Source organism: Orycteropus afer, unplaced genomic scaffold, assembly GCF_000298275.1.
Source record: "Orycteropus afer afer isolate SDZICR_OR568_19922 unplaced genomic scaffold, OryAfe1.0 scaffold00061, whole genome shotgun sequence".
In the NCBI taxonomy this organism is placed as follows: Eukaryota; Metazoa; Chordata; class Mammalia; order Tubulidentata; family Orycteropodidae; genus Orycteropus; species Orycteropus afer.
In genome coordinates, this window is record NW_006921648.1 from 12,617,549 (window position 1) to 12,639,668 (window position 22,120).

General features: G+C 43.2%; 1 protein-coding gene across 1 annotated transcript in view; it reads right to left on the minus strand.

Annotated features, from left to right (window-relative positions):
- Nucleotides 1-22,120, minus strand: part of CPPED1 (calcineurin like phosphoesterase domain containing 1) — a 202,743-nt gene that overhangs the window by 129,084 nt on the left and 51,539 nt on the right. Inside the window, exon 2 of the mRNA XM_007939738.1 lies at nt 19,084-19,302. Within this exon, the coding sequence (XP_007937929.1) occupies nt 19,084-19,302 (219 nt within the window). The remainder of the gene's footprint in view (nt 1-19,083; nt 19,303-22,120) is intronic.

The following is a 22,120-nucleotide window of genomic DNA, read 5'->3' on the forward strand; positions in this document are numbered from 1 at the left end:
AATGAGAAGTTATAGTCTCATGGATAGATTCACGACTACCAGTGATGGCAAAGTGTGGTTTTCCTGAAGGTGGGGAGACAGGCCAGTCATGACCCCTTCCTTCTGCTTAGTCCCCTGAGGTTTCAATTTCCACATAGAAAGCACCCTCTTTTATTTCTATTTCCTGTGGGCTGGCGGTGGGGGTGGGACAGCAGATACAAAAAGGATGTTGACTCTGATCTTTTGGTCCACTAGGTATATTATTTCAGAATGGGAGTAAAACTAGTAGAATGTTCCAGCTGCACCATATGTCAGACAAAGCCTAATTGCCAATTTCCTTAATATTAGTATTTGATTCAACCATCTACTTGTTGAATTTGTCCCTTTTAAGAATTTGTTTCATAGAATAATAACAAACAGTAGTAATAGGAGACAGAGATTTTTTTAAATGTTGGCAATGACAGAATAACTGGACACAACCTAACTGTCCACCAATCAGAGACAGTCGAACACCTTCTAGTACCTTCACCACAGAGAAGCGTGAAATACATCTACATGGCTGCTTTGGAAAGATAACAACAAGAACAGAGGGAACAAATCTGTCTTTTCCACTCCCACAAACAAAAAGTTATACATGTGAGTATACCTAAACGTGGAAATTTCCTGTCAGTCTTCATGAGAAACGATTAACCACAGTTTTCTCTGAGGAGAAACAGATCAGTGGGGGCAGGAAAATGTACCTCTTTTTCTGTGTATATACCCTTTGGAACAGTCTGATTTTATTTATTTTTCAACGATGAGCATGATGGGGCTACCAAACCTATTCCAGTTTCAAGGCAGCCTTCTCCATGCCACTACACCAAACCGGAGCTTGCCAACGTATGCCCGCATAGCACCACACACCACGCTCACTATCACTGTCTCAGAAATACCAAACTCACTCCATCGAGTTGATTCTGACTCACAGCGACCCCCACTGGGTTTCTAAGGCTGTAAATCTTTACAGAAATAGATTGTCTCATCATCCTTCTGTGGAGCGGCTAGTGGGTTTGAACCGCTGACCTGCTGGTTAACAGCCAAATGCCTTATCCACTACACCACCAGAGCTCCTTATCACTGTCTAAGGGCCACTGTTTTATTTGTATGACTATTTCCTTACTGTCTTTTCCTGACTAGTCTGTATTCTTACCAAGGGCAGGACCTGTCCTTGTTTCCTGCTAAGTAGTGCCAGGCACAGAAGCAGGTCTTTAATACTTATTTGCTGTTAGGAACTGAACAACATTAAAACTGAATGACTCAATTCAGTTCCCAGCAATCAAAGATATGAGCAATGATTGGTGGAACAGGAGGAAGCTACACTGGAAAACACTGTGACTAGGAACACGGTAGCACGAGCAGTTCTGAATGGAACTTAAGAAAATGATTTATTCCTTTGATTAAACACATTTACCTTCATCTAGTGTCACAAAATTTATAAAGCCATAATCCTTTCCAGTTCTACTGCTTTTCATTATCAAGTCCTGACTGAGGTATGTAGATTCACTGATTTAACCCTTTGCGAACATAAACATTACTCACATGGTGATCCAGCACCACATTGCTAAATGATCAAGCTTAATCAGACTCTAGCGGTTTTTAAATTATAGATGGTAGTAGACAGGAGTCATCTAATTTTGCATCCAGCTTGTGACAGCAACTACCCCCAGATATGTGTGCAAACTCACTGCTGAATATGATCTATTAACCCAATTGTTGTTGTTGTTATGTGCCGTCGAGTCGGCCCCAACTCATAGTGACCCCTCCTTGGGTTTCCGAGGCAGTATCACTACGGAAGTAGGATTGCCCAACCTTCCTTCCGAGGAGTGGCTGGTGGGTTTGAACCGCCAGCCGTCTGGTTATCAGGCAAGTGTCTTAGCTACTATGCTACCAGAGCTCCCATTAACCCAATTGGTCAGATATAATTAATGAAATAGACTTAACTGCTCAACAGAAGAGGGGGCTTTGATATGCTATACACTATGCTTCAAGGTGTTTTAGGGAAAGAAGAAGAACAACAACAAAAAAGGTATATTATCCAAGTGAAATTTCTAAAGTTGCCACCTTATAGATCGATACAAAATTTCATCAAAAGGATATTTATGGACTATGACAGCAGTATTTCACCCAAATAGCAGGTAAAGAAATGAAGGACTCATAATTTTTTATATAAATCAAGTAACATATTGAGCAGACCTCGGGACTGTATTCCAATAAACTGCTTAGGAACTGGGGAAAAGAGCACAGAACTTGAAACACACAGGTGAGATTCTAAATTCCGAGAGTTACAAACATGGGTGTGTGTCCTCAGCACTGCTGGCATTCTAAGTATGCTCCGGTTTCCAACTTCTCATTTTTTTAATTTCACATTCTGATCATCTAACCAATTACCTGGTAATTGAACCCCTTTGGGATCATGATCCTTTTCAGTCCTTCATTTAGTTGCAGAAAATAGGCCCATCAAGGAGGTAAAATGTTCCAATTTCAGGACATGAAATAACAATGAAAGGGAAACTGGAAATACTCCAATCAGCTACACATGAGCTGGAAAGTCACTAAAAACCCACTGCTATAGCATCCATTCCAACTCACAGCAACCCTACAGGACAGAGTAGAACTGCTCCACAGGGTTTCCAAGGCTGTAAATCTTTCCAGAAGCAGACTGCCACATCTTTCTCCCACAGAGCAGCTCGTGGGTTCGAAATGATGACCTTCCAATTAGCAGCCAAGCACTTAACCACCAGAGCTCCTCAGAAAGAGGCCGGTGTGGTCCACAACACCTCAGTCTGCCGATGGATGCAGCAGGCCTTTGAGGCATCTGGCAGCACTCCAAATTTATCTTCTCTAGAAAACATCCAAGTATTAAGTGAAATTTTGCTAAAGATAATGGGGGGGGGGGGAACAGCTGCAGCAGTAAATATACAGGGAACTACCAGAAATTCAAATTGGATTCAGAAGAGGACATAGAACGAGGGATATCATTGCTGATGTCAGATGGATCTTGGCTGAAAGCGATGGATACTACAAAGATGATAAACTGTGTTTTACTGACTATGCAAAGGCATTTGATTGTTATGGATAACATTGCAAAGAATGGGAATTCCAGAACATTTCATTGTGCTCATGAGGAACCTGTACACAGACCAAGAGCCAGTCATTTGAACAGAACAAAAGGATACTGCCTGGTTTAAAATCAGGAAAAGTGTGTATCAGGGTTGTATCCTTTCACCATACTTAGTCTGTATGCTAAGCAAATAACCCAAGAAGCTGAACTATATTTAAGAACACGGTATCAGGATTGGAAGAAGGCGCATTAATAATCTGCGATATGCAGATGACAAAGCCTTGCTTGCTGAAAGTAAAGAAGACTTGAAGGACTTACCGATGGAGATCAAAGACTACAGCCTTCAGTATGGATTATACCTCAACATAAAGAAATCAAAAATCCTCACAACTGCATCAATGAGCAACATCATGATAAATGGAGAAAAGATTGAAGTTACCAAAGATTTCATTTTACTTGGATCCACAGTCAATGCCCATGGAAGCAGTGGTCCAGAAATTAAACAACATATCGCATTGGGCAAATGGGCTGCAAAAGATGTCTTTAAAGTGTTAAAGAGCAAAGATGTCACTTTGAAGACTAAGGTGCACCTGATGCCAGCCACTGTATTTTCAATAGCCTTCTATGCATGTGAGAGCTGGACAATAAATAAGGAAGACCACAGAAGAACTGATGCATTTGGATTAAGGTGATGGCAAAGAATACTGCATGTACCATGGAGTGCTAGAAGAACAAACTGAATAAATATGTCTTGGAAGAAGTACAGCTGAAATGTTCATTAGAAGCAAGAATGGCCAGACTTCATCTCGTTGGTCATGTTGTCAGAAAGGATCAGTCCATGGAGAAGGATATCATGCTGGGTACAATAGGGAGTCAGTGAAAAAGGGAAGACCTTCAACGAGATGGACAGACACAGCGGCTTGGCAATGGGCTCAAGCATGACAACGATTCTGAGGATGGCACAGTGTTTCCCTCTGTTGTACACAGTGTCACTGTGAGTCGGGGCCAACTCAGTGGCACCTAACAACAACAACAACAGGAAATGTCCAGGGAAGGGCAGAGGGTGGAAGCTCAGTCCAGTGCTATTCTGCTTAGAGAGCTACTCTGGGTCTCTGAGCACTGTCACAACTGTAGTGAGTTCCAAAGCAGCTATAGAAATATGCTGGACTGTACCCAATTTGATGGGGCTTATGTGAAGGAAACCTACTCATGGTCCTTCCTGTCCAGGTTAAGACTCCCTGCCCAAATGTGAAATATCTAGAACAGGTAGGTATATACAGGCCTGAGGCTTTTAGTGGTTACTAAGGACGGTCAGGGTTAACCAGAAGGCTGGCAGTTCAAACCCACCAGTCACTCCTCGGAAGGAAGGCTGGGCAATCTACTTTGGTAGTGATACTGCCTCGGAAACCCAAGGAGGGGTCGCTATGAGTCGGGTCCAACTTGAGGGCACATAACAACAACAACAAGGACAGTCAGGAGGGAAGGAGGTAGGGGACTTTTCCTAGGGGACACTGAGCTTCTGTTAAGTATGATGGGAAAATCTGGAAATGAGTAATGGTGATGGTTGTGCAACATGATGAATACGACATCACAAAATTGTGCATGTAGCATATGTTGAAATGGAAACATTTTGTTACATATCTATTTACCATAATTTTTTAAAAAGTGCTAAGATGAAAATATTTTTTTAAAAAATAATAATAGTAACAGATAAAAGTCCTTAACTCCAGAAATATAGTAAGGCTGGCCCTTTAGAATAGTTAGTGCCTCATAAGGAGTCCTTGTAAAATTTTTCTTTCAAATTTAAGACTTTCCAAGAAAAGCTACGTTCCTCTTGGTCATTTGCAAGATTTTGTTTCTTTGACAACTATCTTTTCTCTCTGCCTAAATTTTCAACTTAACTCTATCAACCACAAGGACCCTGAAGGTCTCCCAATTGTTTCTGCTCCCCAGCTTAAGGTCTTGACTTTCTATACAAACTTATGTTTTCCTTGGTCTTGAGAATTCATTGTTTCCTTATATCTTCCCATTAAACTACATGTGTTCATTTTAAGCCTTCTCCAATGCTTCATGGAACAAACAAAACAAAAAGGCAAAGTTCTCTCAATTTTCAGTTTTTGATTCAAACGCTGGAAACTAGAGAGAAAAAAAATATTTAAGTTTGTTTGTTTGGTTTCCTTAATTAAAAGATAACTAGGAGCTCTGGTGGTGTAGTGCCTAAGGCATCTGCCTGCTAACCAGAAGGGTGGCAGTTCAAACTCACCAGCAACTCCTCGAAAGGAAGATTAGGCAACCTACTTCCGTACAGATACCGCCTTGGAAACCCAAGGAAGGGTCACTATGAGTCAAATCGACTCGACAGCAGTAGGTTTGGTTTTTTTGGTTATTGAAACAAGTTGCCAACAAGTTGATTGACTCACGGCGACCCCATATGTGTCAAACTAGAACTGCGGGTCTTGAGGTTTTCAGTGACTGATTTTTTTTCACCAGGCCTTTCTTCTGAGAAACCTCTGGATAAACTTAACCTCCAACCTTTCAGTCAGCAGCCAAGCTTAACACATGCACTGTTTGCACACCCAGGGCCTCCAGATGTTAACTAGCCCCTCCTATCGTGCACCAGTTCTTTATGTAATATTCAGACATCCACATTTTGTTAACTATAGCCAAGAAGGTCTTTGGTCTGTTTCTTTGTTTTTGCCTTTAACATCTGTACTCCTTCCAGAACCTTCCTTTCCTTGCCCATTTTGTATTTTTTGGTCTTTAATTAAAGGTAGTTCTGCTACTGAGTTTATAAAATATCAATTATAATATCCCACTTTGAATATGAAAAGGAGGCTCCAACAAGTCAAAGAACAAGAGGACATGGACATGGACATGGGCTTTTAATCTGGGTCTGTGTAGATCTGTGAACTTGGAAGGAAAAAAAAAAAAACTACCCCATTCACTAGCCTCTAACTTTTTCCTTTCCTCCTACTTTAAAGTCAGGCAGGCAATCGCAGAGGGCTCAATGTTCCTGGGACTGTGACTAACAGAATCACATATACTTTTCACCTCCATTTCAGTTGTTGGGGATTCCACAGAGCATTGTTTAAAATCATCCCCCTGTAACATATGCTCACTAGCTCTGCTGCTGGAACACGTTCTATCAATAAACCAGTGTGCACATCTGCCTATCAAATCATTTTTAAAGCATTCTGATAACTGCACGTCAACAGAATTGGTTTCCTTTGAAATCCTATGTGCTTTATTTTCTGCATTAAAAAACAGTCCTGAGATGTGGTGCAGAGGCTTTTTTGTCCACAGCACAAAACAGGATAAAACACCATCATAGCTTCCTAGCGCTGCTGTGACACGAATGCCACAGGTGGGTGGACGTGAAGAACAGAACACTATTCCTCACAGTTCTGGAGGGTAAAAGTCTAAGTCAGGATGCCGGCTGTGTTAATTCCTTCCTCATCGGCAGCCCCAGGCATTCCCTGGCTCCTTGGTGACCTTCACATGGCATCTTCTCCCCTGACTTGCTTGTCTCTGTGTTGATCTGCTCTCTATAGAATTCAGAAGCCGTCAGGTTTAGGACCCTCCCTCCAGTGGTACGATCTCACCTGACTGATCACATGACATTAGATTGTGTTGTGGACGGGGATGGCATGGCATTAGGTTAGATTAAATCCACAGGTACAGGGATTAGGATTCCCACATATATCTGGGGGGACACAAGTCAACCCCTAACAGAGGCTGTGATGTAGAACAAGGAGTTAACACAGCCAGCAGAGAGAGCAGCGCCTGTGCCATCCAGGGTGGAAGGATGATCACTGTCCCCAACTATGCTGCTTCTCATCACACACCTAATCAGAAACAACTTCTCAGGAATGCTCCAAGCTCCCTAATTAGTAATATTAGGTAAATTAGCACCAGCCACTTTCAATCAGCCTCAGCAGAAGGGAGGTACTGTCACTGATTGCTAGGATGCTTCAACGGTGCTTCTAATGGATGTGAAGTAGCAGAAGAGCCAAGGTCTGGGCTTACTGCTCCTGGGTCCTGCTCAGCTTTCAGCCCACGCACAGCCTGCCGGAGAACCAGGCCACTGTGGGGCCTGGTGACAGTTCAACTATAGTGTGGTGTTTTGTCCCACTCATGTAACTCCCCTGTTATATTTCTATCTGTTAAACTGTGTAGTAAGTTGTCTTTAAATCTTGGGAATTTCTTGGAACTAGGAGTAGGCACTTAAAAAAAAAAAGAACCTCAAGCCTAATTATAAAGCTGAGAAAAGGAGTGTGAAATAACTGAGCTTCTTTAAAAAAAAAAACAGACTGCAATATGGATCAAAGGGCTTCAGTTCAGTACAAACTGCCTGGGTCCCTACAATGTAGCAGGCAGTGCAGGGATCTGTCTCTTGTCCAGAGACTGAAGATGTCAGTTGCATAAAGAGGATAAGAAGAAAAGGGCCAGTCAGTCCCTGCGAGGCAGAACCCGGGGAAAAGAGCATAAACTGGCCAGTGTTCACTCAGCATGCGCGTCAAAGTAGATCCCAAGCCCAGCCATTCCACCTTGACCTTGGGCAGACAGACAAGCCTAAGAAATACGTGAGTACACAAGACACAAGCCGAGGATGCTCATAGTGGCATTAGTTAGATTAGCCCAACCGGGAGTTATACGAGGAGATTGCCTCTCCTAGTAATAGCAACACCAGCAGAGAACATTAACCAATTATTAGATCCCAGTCCACACAGTGCAATGCCACTAATAAAAGCCTGACATAGATCTATATAGACTGACATAAAAAGATTTTGCAGAGAGATGGAAGGGGAAAAGCCAGTCACAGAACTGCGTGCACAGCATGATCCCATCTATATTTTTTAAAAGGCTGCTTATATACATGCAATTTACAATAATGGTCCTCTGAGGAGGAAGGTGGGGAGAGGAGATTTTCATAGTTTAGATTTTAAATCTTGACAAAGAGAACGTATTCACCTATAACTTGCACAACTGAAAACTCTAATACAGTAGTAACAAAACCTAACATATCTAACCCAGTCTGAATCCTACAAAAGATCAAAATGACAAAGCAATGTAAGAAATAATTTCATGTCATAGAAAACCCTATAGAGCAGTTCTATTTCGTCAAAGGGGTCGCTGTGAGTTGAAAATCAACCTGACGGCACCTAACAACAACCTAACAACAACCTACATCCACATGTTCTTTGTTTCTAGGTCAACAGGGACTTCTGTTTTATTCACTGACATAGGCCAAGCATCTAGCACAGTGCATGGCACAGAGTAGGCACTCAGTACAGATTTGCTCAATAAATGAACTACTTCCTCATTTATTTCAGACATCTGTACCAGGTACCTACCACACATTGGATACTTGATGAGAATCATGAAAAACACAATAGCAATTTATTTTACCTTCATCCACTGAACACCCTCCATGTACCCAAGGCACTGAATGAAAATATACGCCAATGCACACACACGCATGCACACGTGTCCAATCACTTAAGAATTAAGCTTGGGGGAAGATGAACTTTTGGAGGTTGGAGGAAGGAGATAAAGCCCTTTCCTGGCCACAGCCTTAATCCTAGCTTTGGTTTTCAAAATCGTGCCTCTGAGGCTTTGCTTATCTGCGCCTCTCTTCCACCAGAATTGCCTTCACATGCTGGTGCCTGCCCGCTGAAGGGAACTGAATGGAGGCCTTCCTGGCAATGCAAACGATGGAAGAACAGACGGCTCTATTCTGCCCGAAGCTCAGCACACCGAAACACCCCATGGCCGCTCAATGATTTACTTCCCAATTCTACACATTAACCAGAGAATTAGAAATCACCAGGTTGAGAAGGAGTCTTGATGTTTGTTTGGCCATTGGGAGCCCAGCCCTTCGCTCCTAAGTGAAGGTGAAGGATTACTAAACTAAATGAAATAAATTCTCAGGTCTCTCATTAGCACCTTCTTCCCCATGGAAAAATCACAATTCCATTTATCTGTCATTCTACTTTACACTCCCAGAATGTCTCCCACTCTTAACCACCACTCTGTTGACGGCTTTATTCTCCAGTCTATCCCAGCCGTATCTGGGGGGACCCAGCCCTTCTCCACCTTGAATCTAGGACTTCTCCACCTAAATGGATTATTCTGCACTTCTCTATAGCAAACATCACCTTCAGGCACACATCCTCTTCTCCAATTTCTCAGAGGCATTTCTCAATTCAATTTCATCTTCATATTGAGTCACTTGATCCCAACAGAAATGGTCCCAAAAACTCAAATATATCTGGGACTGTTTTAACTTTAAAACTAAAATGTGGTTACCATGCAATAGAGGATCCACACTGAGTCAGAGGGAGGAAAAAGCCTTCTGGTTTTAGTGAGGAAAGATATCATCACCCAAAGCCCAACATTATCAGTATTACAATCCACACACTCAAATCCAAAACCTTCTGGGCCAGAACTGTTCTGAAATTCAGAATTTTCAAACATTAGAATAAAGTACATTGAGCACAATTAAGTCACACCTCGAGTTGGGTCTGGGGCAGCACCCCAGAACGGAACCCAGCAGTATTTCTCTAGGAAAATGCAGGACTACTCGAAGTAGGATAAATAACAACTATAAACAGCCATGTATCAGTTTGGGTCAGTTTTGCTACCCACTGAGTCAGTTTCAAACTTACGAAAAAGCTCTCAGTCTTCAGAGGTCTGAGCGTTGGGATGGCAGATGAGTGACTGTGCACATGTACTATGACCCAAGTCAGCAAATCCGCTCTAGCTGTCCTGCCTAAAGAACCTTCAGCATGTCTGTGTGGCTGTTTTCCTGAAGATTTTTTTTCTGCTTTGCAAGTCCTGCATAGCAGAAGTCATCTTCCTTTACTTATCCATAGGAGCTCTGATGGTGCAGTGGTTAAGCACTTGGCTGCTAACCAAAAGTTCAGCAGTTTGAACCCACCAGCTGCTCTGTGGGAGAAAGATGTACAGTCTGCTCCCATAAAGATTACAGCCTTGGAAACCCTGCCTGTGAGGCAGTTCTGCTCTGTCCTAGAGTGTTGTATGAATCAGAATCAACTTGCTAGTGGCACCAAACAATAACAGGTGGTATAAATGGTCAATGCACTTGGCTACTAACCAAAAGGCTGGAGGTTTGAGTCCACCAAAGGCACCTTGGAAGATAAACCTGGCATCTACTGATGAAAAGTTAGCCATTGAAAACCCCAGAGAGCACAGTTCTACTCAGACATACTTGGTGTGGTGGTTAAGTTTTTGTGTCAACTTGGCTGGGCCTGGTTGAGTGGCTGGGCAGCTGAATGTAGTTACTCCCCATGATGAGATTGGTAATTAACTCCATGGTGGAATCTATCAGAGCAGCTGAGTAGCTGCTTTGGGTATGTGGTCTGCTTCCCGTAGATAAGAAACAGCTTTGGGAATGGTCTCTAGCTTATGGCACGCTTGAACCCTGCATGTAACCATGTCGTTGTTCAGCAGCCTGCCATGCTCTGCTGACCTTGGGACTTTCAATGGACTAAAATTAATGGGCTATCCTGTGGTTTGGTAACATTGGGACTATGCCTTTTTACTTGTCAACCTTGGGCTTGTCAGCCTCAGCAGCCAGCAGCTGTCTTAATGAAGAAAAGCCTCTAGCTTCAGTGGGCCAGGAACAAGAGACAGGGCTCAAGCCAAAAGCTGAGGGGGTTTCACCCAGCCCCTAGATCCTGGCACTTTGAACTTAGACTTAAAGCCTCCAAACTATAAGAGAATAAACTCCTGTTTGTTCAAGCCATCCCATTTGTGATATTTTCTTGTCAGAGCAAGCACTAGGTAACCAGAACACTTGGGGTCTTCTTGAGTTGGAGTTGACTTGACTGTTATTTAAAAAAAAAAAAAAGACTCAAATAATTTCACTTTGACAGCTAAGCATGTCTAAAGCAATGACAGTTTTGGTAAATAACATTATCTTCTAACAGTTGAAAGGAATTCTCACAAACCGCTTACAAACACATAAGAATCATACTTAATACATGGAAACACACAAAACATAAGATCTTGCATACTTTAGTCTACTAAGTGCCTCTTGAACTTTATCACCTATGGACCCATCTGGAGATCCTATGAAAATGCTGATTCTAACTCACTAGGTCTGGGTGTTTCTTCTCATTTTGAGTCATGCCATATCAGCAAATGAAGGTCCTGACTGCTTTACTCCACCCATGTCATTAGGGTTGACTCTACTTTGAGCAGGCAGCTCTTCCCCAGTCAATCTACTTTACATTGCCACAGTGTCTTCCGTTCTAGACTACTGAGTGCCTTCCAACCTGAGGGCACTGTTATCAGTGTTCCACTGTTACTCGTGTTTTCAGTGGCCAATTTTTTCAGAAGTAGGCTGCCATGTCCCCTTTTCTAGTCTGTGGAAACTCCACTGAAACCTGTCTACCATGGGCGAACCTGCTGGTATTTGAAACACCAGTGGCACAGCTTCCAGAATCACAGCAACATGCAAGCCACCACAGTATTACACAAGGACAGGTTAAATGAGAAGAAACAGCTGCAAACCTCCACTAATAATCAGAACATGGAATGTACCAAATATGAATCTAGGAAAACTGGGAGTTGCAAAAACTTTAATGGAATGCATAAAGATCAATAGTCTAAGCATTAGTGAGCTGAAATGGACTGGTATTGGCCATTCTGAATCAGACAATCATATGATCTACTCTGCTGGGAATGACATCATGAAGAGGACTGGTATCACATTCACTGTCAAAAAGAACATTTCCAGATCTATCCTGAAGTACAACACTGTCAGTGATAGGATAATATCCATACACCTACAAGGAAGACCAGTTAATACTTCTACTATTCAAATTTCCATATCAACTACTAAAGCCAAAGATGAAGAAACTGAAGATTTATACCAACTTCTGCAGTTTAAAGTTGATCAAACATGCAATCAAGATACATTTATAATTACTGGTGATTGGAATGCAGAAGTGGGAAACAAAGAGGAAGCATGGAAATTGGAAAATGTGGCCTTTGTGACAGAAATGACACCAGGGAATGCATGACAGAATTTTGAAATAACAATGATTTATTCACTGCAAACACTTTTTTTCAACAACACAAATGGAAATTATACTCATGGACCTCACCAGATGGAAAATACAGAAATCAAATCAACTACATCAGTGGAAAGAAACAATAGACAAGCTCAATATCATCAGTGAGAACAAGGCTAGGTGCTGACTATGGAACAGACTATCAACTGCTCAAAATCAAGTTCAAGTTAAACCTAAAGAAAATTCAAACAAGTCCACAAGAGCCAAAATATGGCCTTGATTATGTATTCCACTTGAATTTAGAGACCATCTGAAGGACAGATTTGATGCATTAAACACCAATAACCAAAGACCAGATGAGTAGTGAGATGACAGCAAGGACATCATACGTGAAGAAAGCAAAAGACTGTTAAAAAGAGAGGAAAGGAAGAAAAGACCAAAACGGATATCAGAAAGGACTCTGCAACTTGTTCTTGAATGGAGAACAGCTAAAGCAAATGGAAGAAATGATGAAATCAAAGAGGTGAACAGAAGATTTCAAGGGGCAGTCAAGAAAATAAAGTATTATAATGAAATGTGCAAAGACCTAGAGTTAGAAAACCAAAGAGAAAGAAAAAGCTTGGTGTTCTCAAGCTGAAAAGAACCGAAGAAAAAAATTCAAGCCTCCAGATGCAATACTGAAAGATTATATGGGCAAAATATTGCATGACACAGAAACATCAAAAGAAAATGGAAGGAATACAAATACTCACTGTACCAAAAAGAATAGGTTGCTGTTCAACAATTTCAAGAGGTGGCATATGATCAAGAACCAACAGGACTGAAGGAAGAAGGCCAACTGGCACTGAAGGCATTAGCAAAAATCGAGGCTCCAGGAATGGGCTAAATACTGATTGAGATGTTTCAACAAACAGATGGAAACACTGGAGGTACTTACTCGTTTATGCCAAAAAATCTGGAAGAGAGCTACCTGGCCAACTGACTGGAAAAGGTCCATTTGTGCCTATTCCAAAGAAAGATGATGCAACAGAATGTGGAAATTATCAAATAACATCATTAATAACACATGCAAGTAAAATTTTGCTGAAAATAATTCAAAACCAGTTACAGCAGGATATTGAGAGGGAACTGCCAGAAATTCAAGCTGGATACAGAAAAGGATTTGGAATGAGGATATCATTGCTGATGTCACATGGATCATGGCTGAAATGAGAGAATACCAGAAAGATGTTTACCTGTGTTTTATTGACTACGCAAAGGCATATTTGAATGTGTGGATCATAACAGATTATGGATAATAGTGGGAAGAATGAGAAGTCTAGAACACTTAACTGTGCTCATGAGGAACCTGTACTTAGACCAAGAAGTAGTTATTCAGACTGAAAAAGGGGAAGATGCATGATTTAAAATAAGGAAAGCTGAGCATCAGGGTTCTATCCTTTCACCATACTTATTCAATGTGCATGCTGAGCAAATAATCTGAAAAGCTGGACTATAAGAAGAAGAACACAGTATCAGGATTGGAGGAAGACTCATTAACAACCTGAGATATGCAGATGACACAAACTTGCTTGCTGAAAGCGAAGACTTAAAGCACTTACTGATGAAGATCAAAGTCTACAGCCTTCAGTATGGGTTATATCTCAACATTAAGAAAACAAAAGTCCTCACAACTGGACCAATAAGCAACACCATGATAAACAGGGAAAAGATGGATACTGTCAAGGATTTCATTTACTTGGATCCACAATCAACACCCATGGAAGCAGCAGTCTAGAAATCAGACTATGTGTTACACTGGGCAAATGTGCTGCAAAAAACCTCTTTAAAGTGTTAAAAGAGCAAAGATGTCACTTTGAAGATTAAGGTGTACTTGGCCACGGTATTGTCAACTGCCTTATATGCATATAAGGAGCTCTGTTGGTATAGTGGGTAAGACATTTAGCTGCTAACCAGAAGGTCAGTGGTTCAAACCCACCAATTGCTCCCTGGGAGGAAGATGAGGCAATCTACTTCTGTAGAGATATACAGCCTAGGAAACCCAGTGGGGGTCATTATGCATCAGAATCAACTCAGCAGCAGTCGGTTTGGTTTCTGGTTTTCACATGCATGTGAGAGCTGGACGATGAATAGGGAAGATCACAAAAGAAATGACCAGTTGAATTAAGGTGCTGGTGAAGAATATTGAAAATACCACGAACTGTCAGAGAACAAACAAATCTCTCCTGGAGGAAGTACAGCCAGAATGCTTCTCAGAAGCAAGGATGGTGAGACATGGTCCCTCATACTTTGGACATGTTCTCAGAAGGGACTAGTGCCTAGAGAAGGATATCATGCTGGGTAAAGTATTCAGCAAAAAAGAGGAAGAACCTTAGTGAGCTGGACTGACATACGGGCTCAAACAAAGCAACGCTGTAGAGACGGAGCAGGGCCACGCAGAGTTTTATTCTGTCGTATGTGAAGTCACTATAAGTCTGAACCAACTGGACAGTACCCAACGACATCCAAGATTGTGCATTTTTAACAAGCTCCCAGTGGCACTGCTGCTGTTGTTCTGGGGACCACCCTTTGAGTAGCAAGGCTGCAGTGGAAATTGCATGGAGTTTAAAAATAGATACACTTGAGTTACATCCTGGCTGTACCATTTAGAAGCTGAGTAACCTTGGGCAAAGGTTACTGCTCTGAGCCAATTTCCCCATCAGTTAAAAAGGAAAGAATAATGAGAAGGTTGTAAGGAGAGGTGAGGCAGCCATTACAGCTCAGACTTTTGTTTCTTTCCATGGCAGCCTGTGGACGGGTTGAAGTGTGGCCCTCAAATATGTCCACATCCTAATCCCTGAAGCCTGTACCTGGCAAAGGGGAATTTTCAGGTGTGAGTAAGTTAAAGATCTTGATGAAGGAATTAGCCTGGATGATCCAGGTGGGCCCGATGGCATCACAAGAGTCCTTACAAGGAGGAGGCAAGAAGGCCACAGTAACAGATGGTAAGAACAGAAGCAGAGGTCCGAGGAGGGAGAAGATGCTACACTCCTGGCTTGTTAGGTAGGAAGGGGCCACAAGCCAAGGAATACAGGAGGCCTCTAGGGGCTGGAAGCCATAGAAGGGTTATAGCGTTGTAGACCCATTTTAGACTTGTGATCTCCAAAACCGTACAATAATAAATGTGTGTTGTTTTATGCCACGATTGTGGCAATTTGTTACAGCAGCAATTGGAAATTAACACACCATCTACTGACATGATGCTAGTGCAGGTTTGCCTCATAAACAGACAAGTTCCTGAGGCTATACATCAACTGAAACTAAATCATGGAACAGTTCCCCAAGTGGAGGTCAATCCATAAAGAGCTTCAAGGGAAAAGTCTGTCCCATGTGATATGGTTTGTTTGGTTACAGCAAGGTTTAATAAGCAGGGGTACAAGTGGATTAGTAACACACACTATTTTAAAGGTTCAGTGGAATCTCTTGCACTGTGACTTATCATCACACTCTGATTCAGCAGTTTCATATGTAATCACTGAAATGTAACCAGGATCCTGGGGACAGTATCAATGGGTCAATGCTTCAGTGTCATTGAGACTAAAGAAAGGCCCCCTGGGCTCAAGAGTCAAACACTGAAAATCAATTGCTCTCAATATTTGTACAAATCTTCATTTGCCATTTTTAATGTGGTTTAACCCATAGAGCAGTTCTGTCTAATAAAAAAAAAATACCAAAATAACCAAAAAGATATTTGCAAATTAAACCTATGTCTCAAAACTAAATGGGATTTGTCCAAAACAAAGCAGTTTGCATCCTCAGACTCTTTCCTATGATCCTTGCAACCAATGGCTTCTTCTGCTCCTTCTTGTTGCCAGTTGCTGTCCAGTTGGCCCCTGACCCACGGCAAGCCCATGCATAAAGGAAGGTCTGGTGCCATCTCCATGATCACTTGCAGATCAGACCACTGGGATTCCACAGTTGTCATTAGGAAGCTCTCAGAAGTAGATCACCAGGGCTCTCCTCCTAGTCCATCTCAGTCTGGAAGTACTGCTGGAACCTGTCCAACATCACAGCACCACGCATGCTTCCGTGACTGGTGGCGGCTGCACACCAGGTACGGCGGGCAGCCATCAAATCCAAGTCTCCTTCATGGAAGGCAAGACTCCACCCCTGCACCACCACCTCCCCTTACCATCCACGTTATTGCTCTTGCCCAACCAGACTCTGAGCAACAAGGAAAGACATGGCTTTTCATTCCCACTATTAAATTCACAGCATGTAGCACTGCAACGGACACTTAGTTTGCACACAATAAGTATGTGTGGATGAATATTATGATCAATATCTATAATGGAAAGGCTTTATTATGACTTTCATTATAAAAGCATTACTCTTAGCAGTTATTTTTCTGCATTTTGCACTTAAATCTACTTGGCGCAAAATGTTATTTATGGTGGAATTAAAAGTAAGCTTTCTGATTCTATTTGCCTATTAATAATGCACATTTGATAATTAACAATGTGCTAAGTAGTCAAAGCAAATAATTACTTTTCTAGTGTCTGCCCTGCCTCTGAGCTAAATGAGAGGGAAGCCACATACTCTGTATGAAACACTGGTAACTTATTTAACATTATGCTGAATCTCAGCATTCAGAACAGGTACAGGCCTTTCACTGGATTCGTTAAAGCCCCACAGAAAAGGCTGAGTCTTCAGAGCAGACGGGATTCTTCTCAGGGAGCATTGTATATAAAATGGGTATTTAAAGGTTTGCCAGTTCACATTTAGGTCTTCTGACTACGTGGTAGGGTTGCTCATAAAATTACATCCTTTAATTCACTTATGCTTGGTATATTTTATTCAAGAAGCAATGCAGACACTTGGAAAGTTTTTATTTTAAATCTTATTTTGAAATATGACTGAGTACATTTACATAACTCAGAAAAAGTTGCTAAACATCTATAAGAACCCCTTACATGATTCCAGCGAGTTCCGTAACATTCTTTTTGAAGAACCTCTGGGCAGAAAAAATGTTGAATTTGGAATCCTCTTTTCAAGAGTCCACTAAAAGCAGACGCTCCCTCACTGCGCTCTGCTGATGCCACAGTGTCGAACGGGCCACGTGATTCCTAAGAGGCCTTCGACCTGCAAGTCAGACCACGTGGAAGCAGCATAGGTCTGTTTCATCAGCTAAGACACAACTCCATCAGCAGCTTTGATATCATACAATCCCGTCACTTGGGAACCCTTAGGGGAGAGTTACCAAGAGTAGCCAAGTTTTATAAGCAGCTAAAACTGACCTTTCCTCAAACAAAACTCAGAGCCATCCTTGTGAATGTGTTTCTATCTTCAACGGCTGAGAAGTTCGTCATCTGAATGAAGGTACAGAGGCAACTGCTCCGGCGCTATGCAGCCCCACACTGGTGAGGGTTTAAACTCTTGCTGCTTTGATGGACTCTTGGCTTAGAAACTGAGGCCCTCAGGGGGTAATGGGTTGTGCAAGTTTTCCCAGTACATCAGCGGCAGATGTGGGGCTGACTCTGGTTTCCTGAGTCCTAGTTTAGGTCTTTGTCTTTGCCTTGTCCCTTCCTCCCCGCCCCACCACTCTCGTGCAGATCCCACCCCAGGGCAGGCTGCTCACCAGGGACGGCATCACTGCCTCCCACCTGGTGGGAGTCAAGGGCATGAGCATGTCCACATTCATGACTTCATGTAAAAGACAAGTAGACAGACAATGAGGCAGGTCTGAGGGTTTTCTGCTGGTTACCTTCCCTGGACTTTAGGGGAGCAATTCTGGTTGCCCTTTTCCCACTCTTAAATCTTATTTTGGGGTTTTGTTCCAAATGGGCACACTGCCAGACAAGTGAGTCTGGACGGGGAGGTATCACCACCTCAGGCTCATGACAGGGAACCTTGGTTTCTAAAGGAACCAGACAACATCATGGTGGGGTCACAGTCTTGGTTTACAAAGTAACATTCGCCAGTAACGAACATTTACGGCTACTGCAGTGTTTTCAGCAGTGGTCCTCAGGTCATGTCTGTCCCACTAAGCAGAGGGACACAGGTATGGAGGCAAAGGTGGCCAGCTCTACCTCCCTAATGGCCAGGGCAATCTCCTCTTGCTTCTACTTGCTTACTGGGCTTTACCATTGCCTGAGAGAACAGAATGTCAGAAAAGGAGGAATAAAAGGGAGAAAGTTCTAGAAAGCGTCTCTTATTCCGACATCGCCAGTATCGCACTTTTCCTCTCGTGCTCTTTACACCGCGTAGATGCAGTTGAGCTGACCCTACCCCATGACTTAAGGGGGGCAGCGTAAAGATGGTTTGGGACTTTGGCCCACTTAGAATAAGGTACTTTCTTTCTGTTGTGGTTGCTATAAGAAGGATATAAAGCTACAACTCCCAGGAGCCAACACCTACAGAAAGCCTGCGTGAAAACCAAGCCAGCCCCCAGGAAAGCAGAGCTGAGGGTGGACACTGTGTCCTGGCTCCAGCCTCAGAAGCTCAGGGCTACCCCTGCATCTACAGGCCACGAGGCAACATATACCTAAAAAAATACAAAACTGAATCCAGGTGAAGCTAGAGTTCTGTCACTTGCAACTAAAAAAAACACCAACAAATACAGTAGAAATAAGAGTCTAAGAAGAGGAAAGTGAGAGAGACTACATTTATGGAGTTTGTCCCCTGGAAGCGAAGAAAGATGACACATGCGGATCTGTGCCATTTTTCACATTAAGCTCAGATCATCAGACCTGTAGCTCTGCCTAATTACTGTGATTAATCTCACTAAATTCTAAACATAAAACGAGTGTGCATTTCCGAGTTCAGTGACACTGCACCATCATGGAGAGAAGGGACCCACCATCACTGTATCGAGGCTTCTTTTCAGCTACATCTTTTTTTTTTTCTTCTCTCCTGCCCAGAGGTGCTCAGGAGTGACTGAAGGTGAAGGAGAAGGAAAGGTCACAGAGACAACGCAGGTCTTACCTGGCATGGCATGAACAAGGTCACCACACAGAACAAAGAACTTGGGTTTGGGGTTCAGCTTGTTGACGGCTCGGACAGCTTGTTCAGTCAGACGGATCTCCTGCTCCCATTCATCACCACCTCTGGCACAGTCCCCAGTAGACCAGGCCTTCATCAGTCCAAACTGTGGGTCTGCACCTTGGATGAAGTAGAATGGGCCTTTCCATTCCCTTTCCTTTTCTTAAATGAGAAAAAAGGGAGGGAGGGAAGGAGGAAGAAAGGAGAGAAGGGAGGAAGGAAGATAGAGGGAGAAAGGGAGAGAGAGAGAGAGTTATACAGTCTGTTAGGGAATCAGCCAGGTCACCACGTTACAGATAGAATTGTGTCCCAAAAGACGTGCAGTCCTAACCTGTGTCCCTGTGAGTCTGACCTGGTTTGGAAACAAAGTCTTTCCTTAAAGATGTTATTCATAGGGTGGGTCCTGGTCCTCATCCCTTCTGAGTGGCATCTTATAAAAGGGGAGAACAGTCATAGAGACAGAGTCACACACAGGGTAACTACAGCATGTGAGGCTCCATCTTCAAGGCCAGCAATGCCACGGGACACTGGGGACCGCCAAGAACTGAACAGACTAGCACCCACAGAGGAAATCGAGGCCCTGCCAACAACCTGAATGCAGACTTCTAGCCTCCAGGACTGTGGGAAAATAAATGTCTGTCCTTTAAAGCCACCCACTCTGTGGATTCTGTTACGGCAGCCAAGGGGACCGAGGTGCCCTGTGAGTCGGATACAGCATTTTCCTCAAATTAAGTAGGTCATTTTAATAAGCTGCTGCTCAGACACACCATTTTCCTGTCATAGTCTAGAGGATTTTGATTTATACTAATTATGCCTGGGACCCAGTGATTCCCAAAGGCCAGGGAAAAAAAACATGTGGGCTGCTACAGCCATGCAGCCAAGCTGTTTGTTTGAAAATGAGATGGCCAAAACGCAGCACAGAGCCACAACAGAACATCCTATGTAGGATATTAATGTTCAGTAAGAGTTTCTTAATTAGAATTAAAAATACCAGAGAGTGAATGCAGCCAGAAGTATTATATTTAAATTACTAGGTAGAGTGGTTTAAAATCTTTTATGCCAGGCTTAATGGCGCAACCTGCACTGTTTAGGGGGATGTGATGGGATTTTAATTATGAAACTTAGAGCTCAGAAACTCTATCTGGCTATCTGGTGGGAAATGCAGTGCCAGAAATGAAATCTTGAAATCAGTTAGTCAACGTGGGGGGAAAAAACTGATGCTAGTATTTCAAGGCAACTGGATGTGGGTACACGTGAGGTATGAAGCTGGGGGAGGCATAGTAGGGGAGGTTCTTCTCCTTCCTGAAACGGGAGAGGGGGTTCCCTGAACCACGATTATTAGGCTTGCTCTTCCTCCCACTGGTTCTGCTGAGCCCAGGCTCTGTGGCCTGCAGACCTTACATCTTGAAAGACCTGCAACCAGCGGCCTGCCTCTGAATAGCTGGCCTGGCCATGAGTGGGTTTCCAACTTTTTTTGTTTTGGCAATGGGATCCTTTCTTCGAACAAAATCTCCCACAGCAGACCAAGGCTGAAAACAGGAAACAGTGGTTTTGACAGCAGCATCTCGAGCCTGCAGCCCCTCACTTACCCTCTGAGGAAGCTGAGGCACAGAGAGGTGGCATGGCTTGCCTCACGACCCACCAATGGGGGCAAAACTACCCCACAATCTTGAGCCTGTTTTCTTTTCTTAAATAAATTAATTTATTATGCATGTTAATGGAATAAATGGCATTTTCTTGGGGAGTCATGAAGATCTTACAATTCCCAAAGAGCTCCATGCAATCGTTCCAGGCCTGTGTTTGAGGCGTTCATTGATTCAGTAAGCATTCACAGAGAGTCCACGGTTAGCCAGGCACCATGCAAGGGGCTGGCAACAGACGGTGACCAGCAGATGAGCCCCTGCCCTCCTGAGCTTTCGCTCTCACGGGGGTGACAGACAAGCCACAAGGAACGAAGCAGGGCCGGAAGCAGGGTGTGTGCGGACCATGTGAAGGATGAAGAGGGGAGGAAAGGTCAATATAAATTAGATGGACCAGACTGAGCCGCCCCCTACCATCCAACAATCCTGTCAACAACTTCACTTGTTCAGCCTTCAGATGAGACCATTGCCCTGGGTGACACTGTGACTGCAGCCCTGTAAGAGGCCCTGAGGCAGAAGAATCCAGCTCTGCTACAGCCAGATTCCTGAGGCACACAAAGTATGAGATAACACATTCTTGTTATTTTAAGCCGGAGTGTTGTTGAAGTAACTGGTTACAGAGCAATTGATAGCTACTAATACACTGTGAATCAGACACTGAGAGAGAGGCAGGAGGAAGGCAGGAAGACTTAGAGAGGCAAAGGTTGATGCCTCAGAAAACTGAGGCTCTGCATTATGTTGCAAAGTGAACTGTTAGCATCACTTTTTGTTTTCCTTGAATAATAACCTTTGACACCAGTGGATGCTTTTTATTCTGGTGCTATTTCTGAGGCAGGTGGCAGAGCCATTTAATCAGAATTGGCTCAGAGAGGTGATCATCACCCCAAGGTTGGACCATAAATCAACCTTGTACAACACACAAGTTTATAAACACTTTTCTACGGCCAACGTTTGAACAGATACAGTTCCCTGTGACAAACAGTCATTGTCTCAGAAAGTCAATGAACCCACCTGGACTCCCAGTGACTTTGTGGGACAGAGTAGAGTTGCCCCACAGGGTTCTAAAGGCTATAATCTCTATAGGAGCAGCCTACTACATCTCTCTCCTGCAGAGCAGATGGTGGGTTTGAACTGCCAAACCCTGTGGTTAGCAGCCAAGCACTTAATCACTGTGCCACCAAGACTCCCTCAAAAGTCAATGGTCCTTTCCACCTACTACTTTGGCGAGTAGCGACTGGGATCTTAAAAGCTAGGAAGCTGCCATCTAGATGCAACAACGGGACTCTCCTTGTCAAGAAGAAAGAAGAAAACCAAAATTAATGGAAACAATCAGTCCTAGC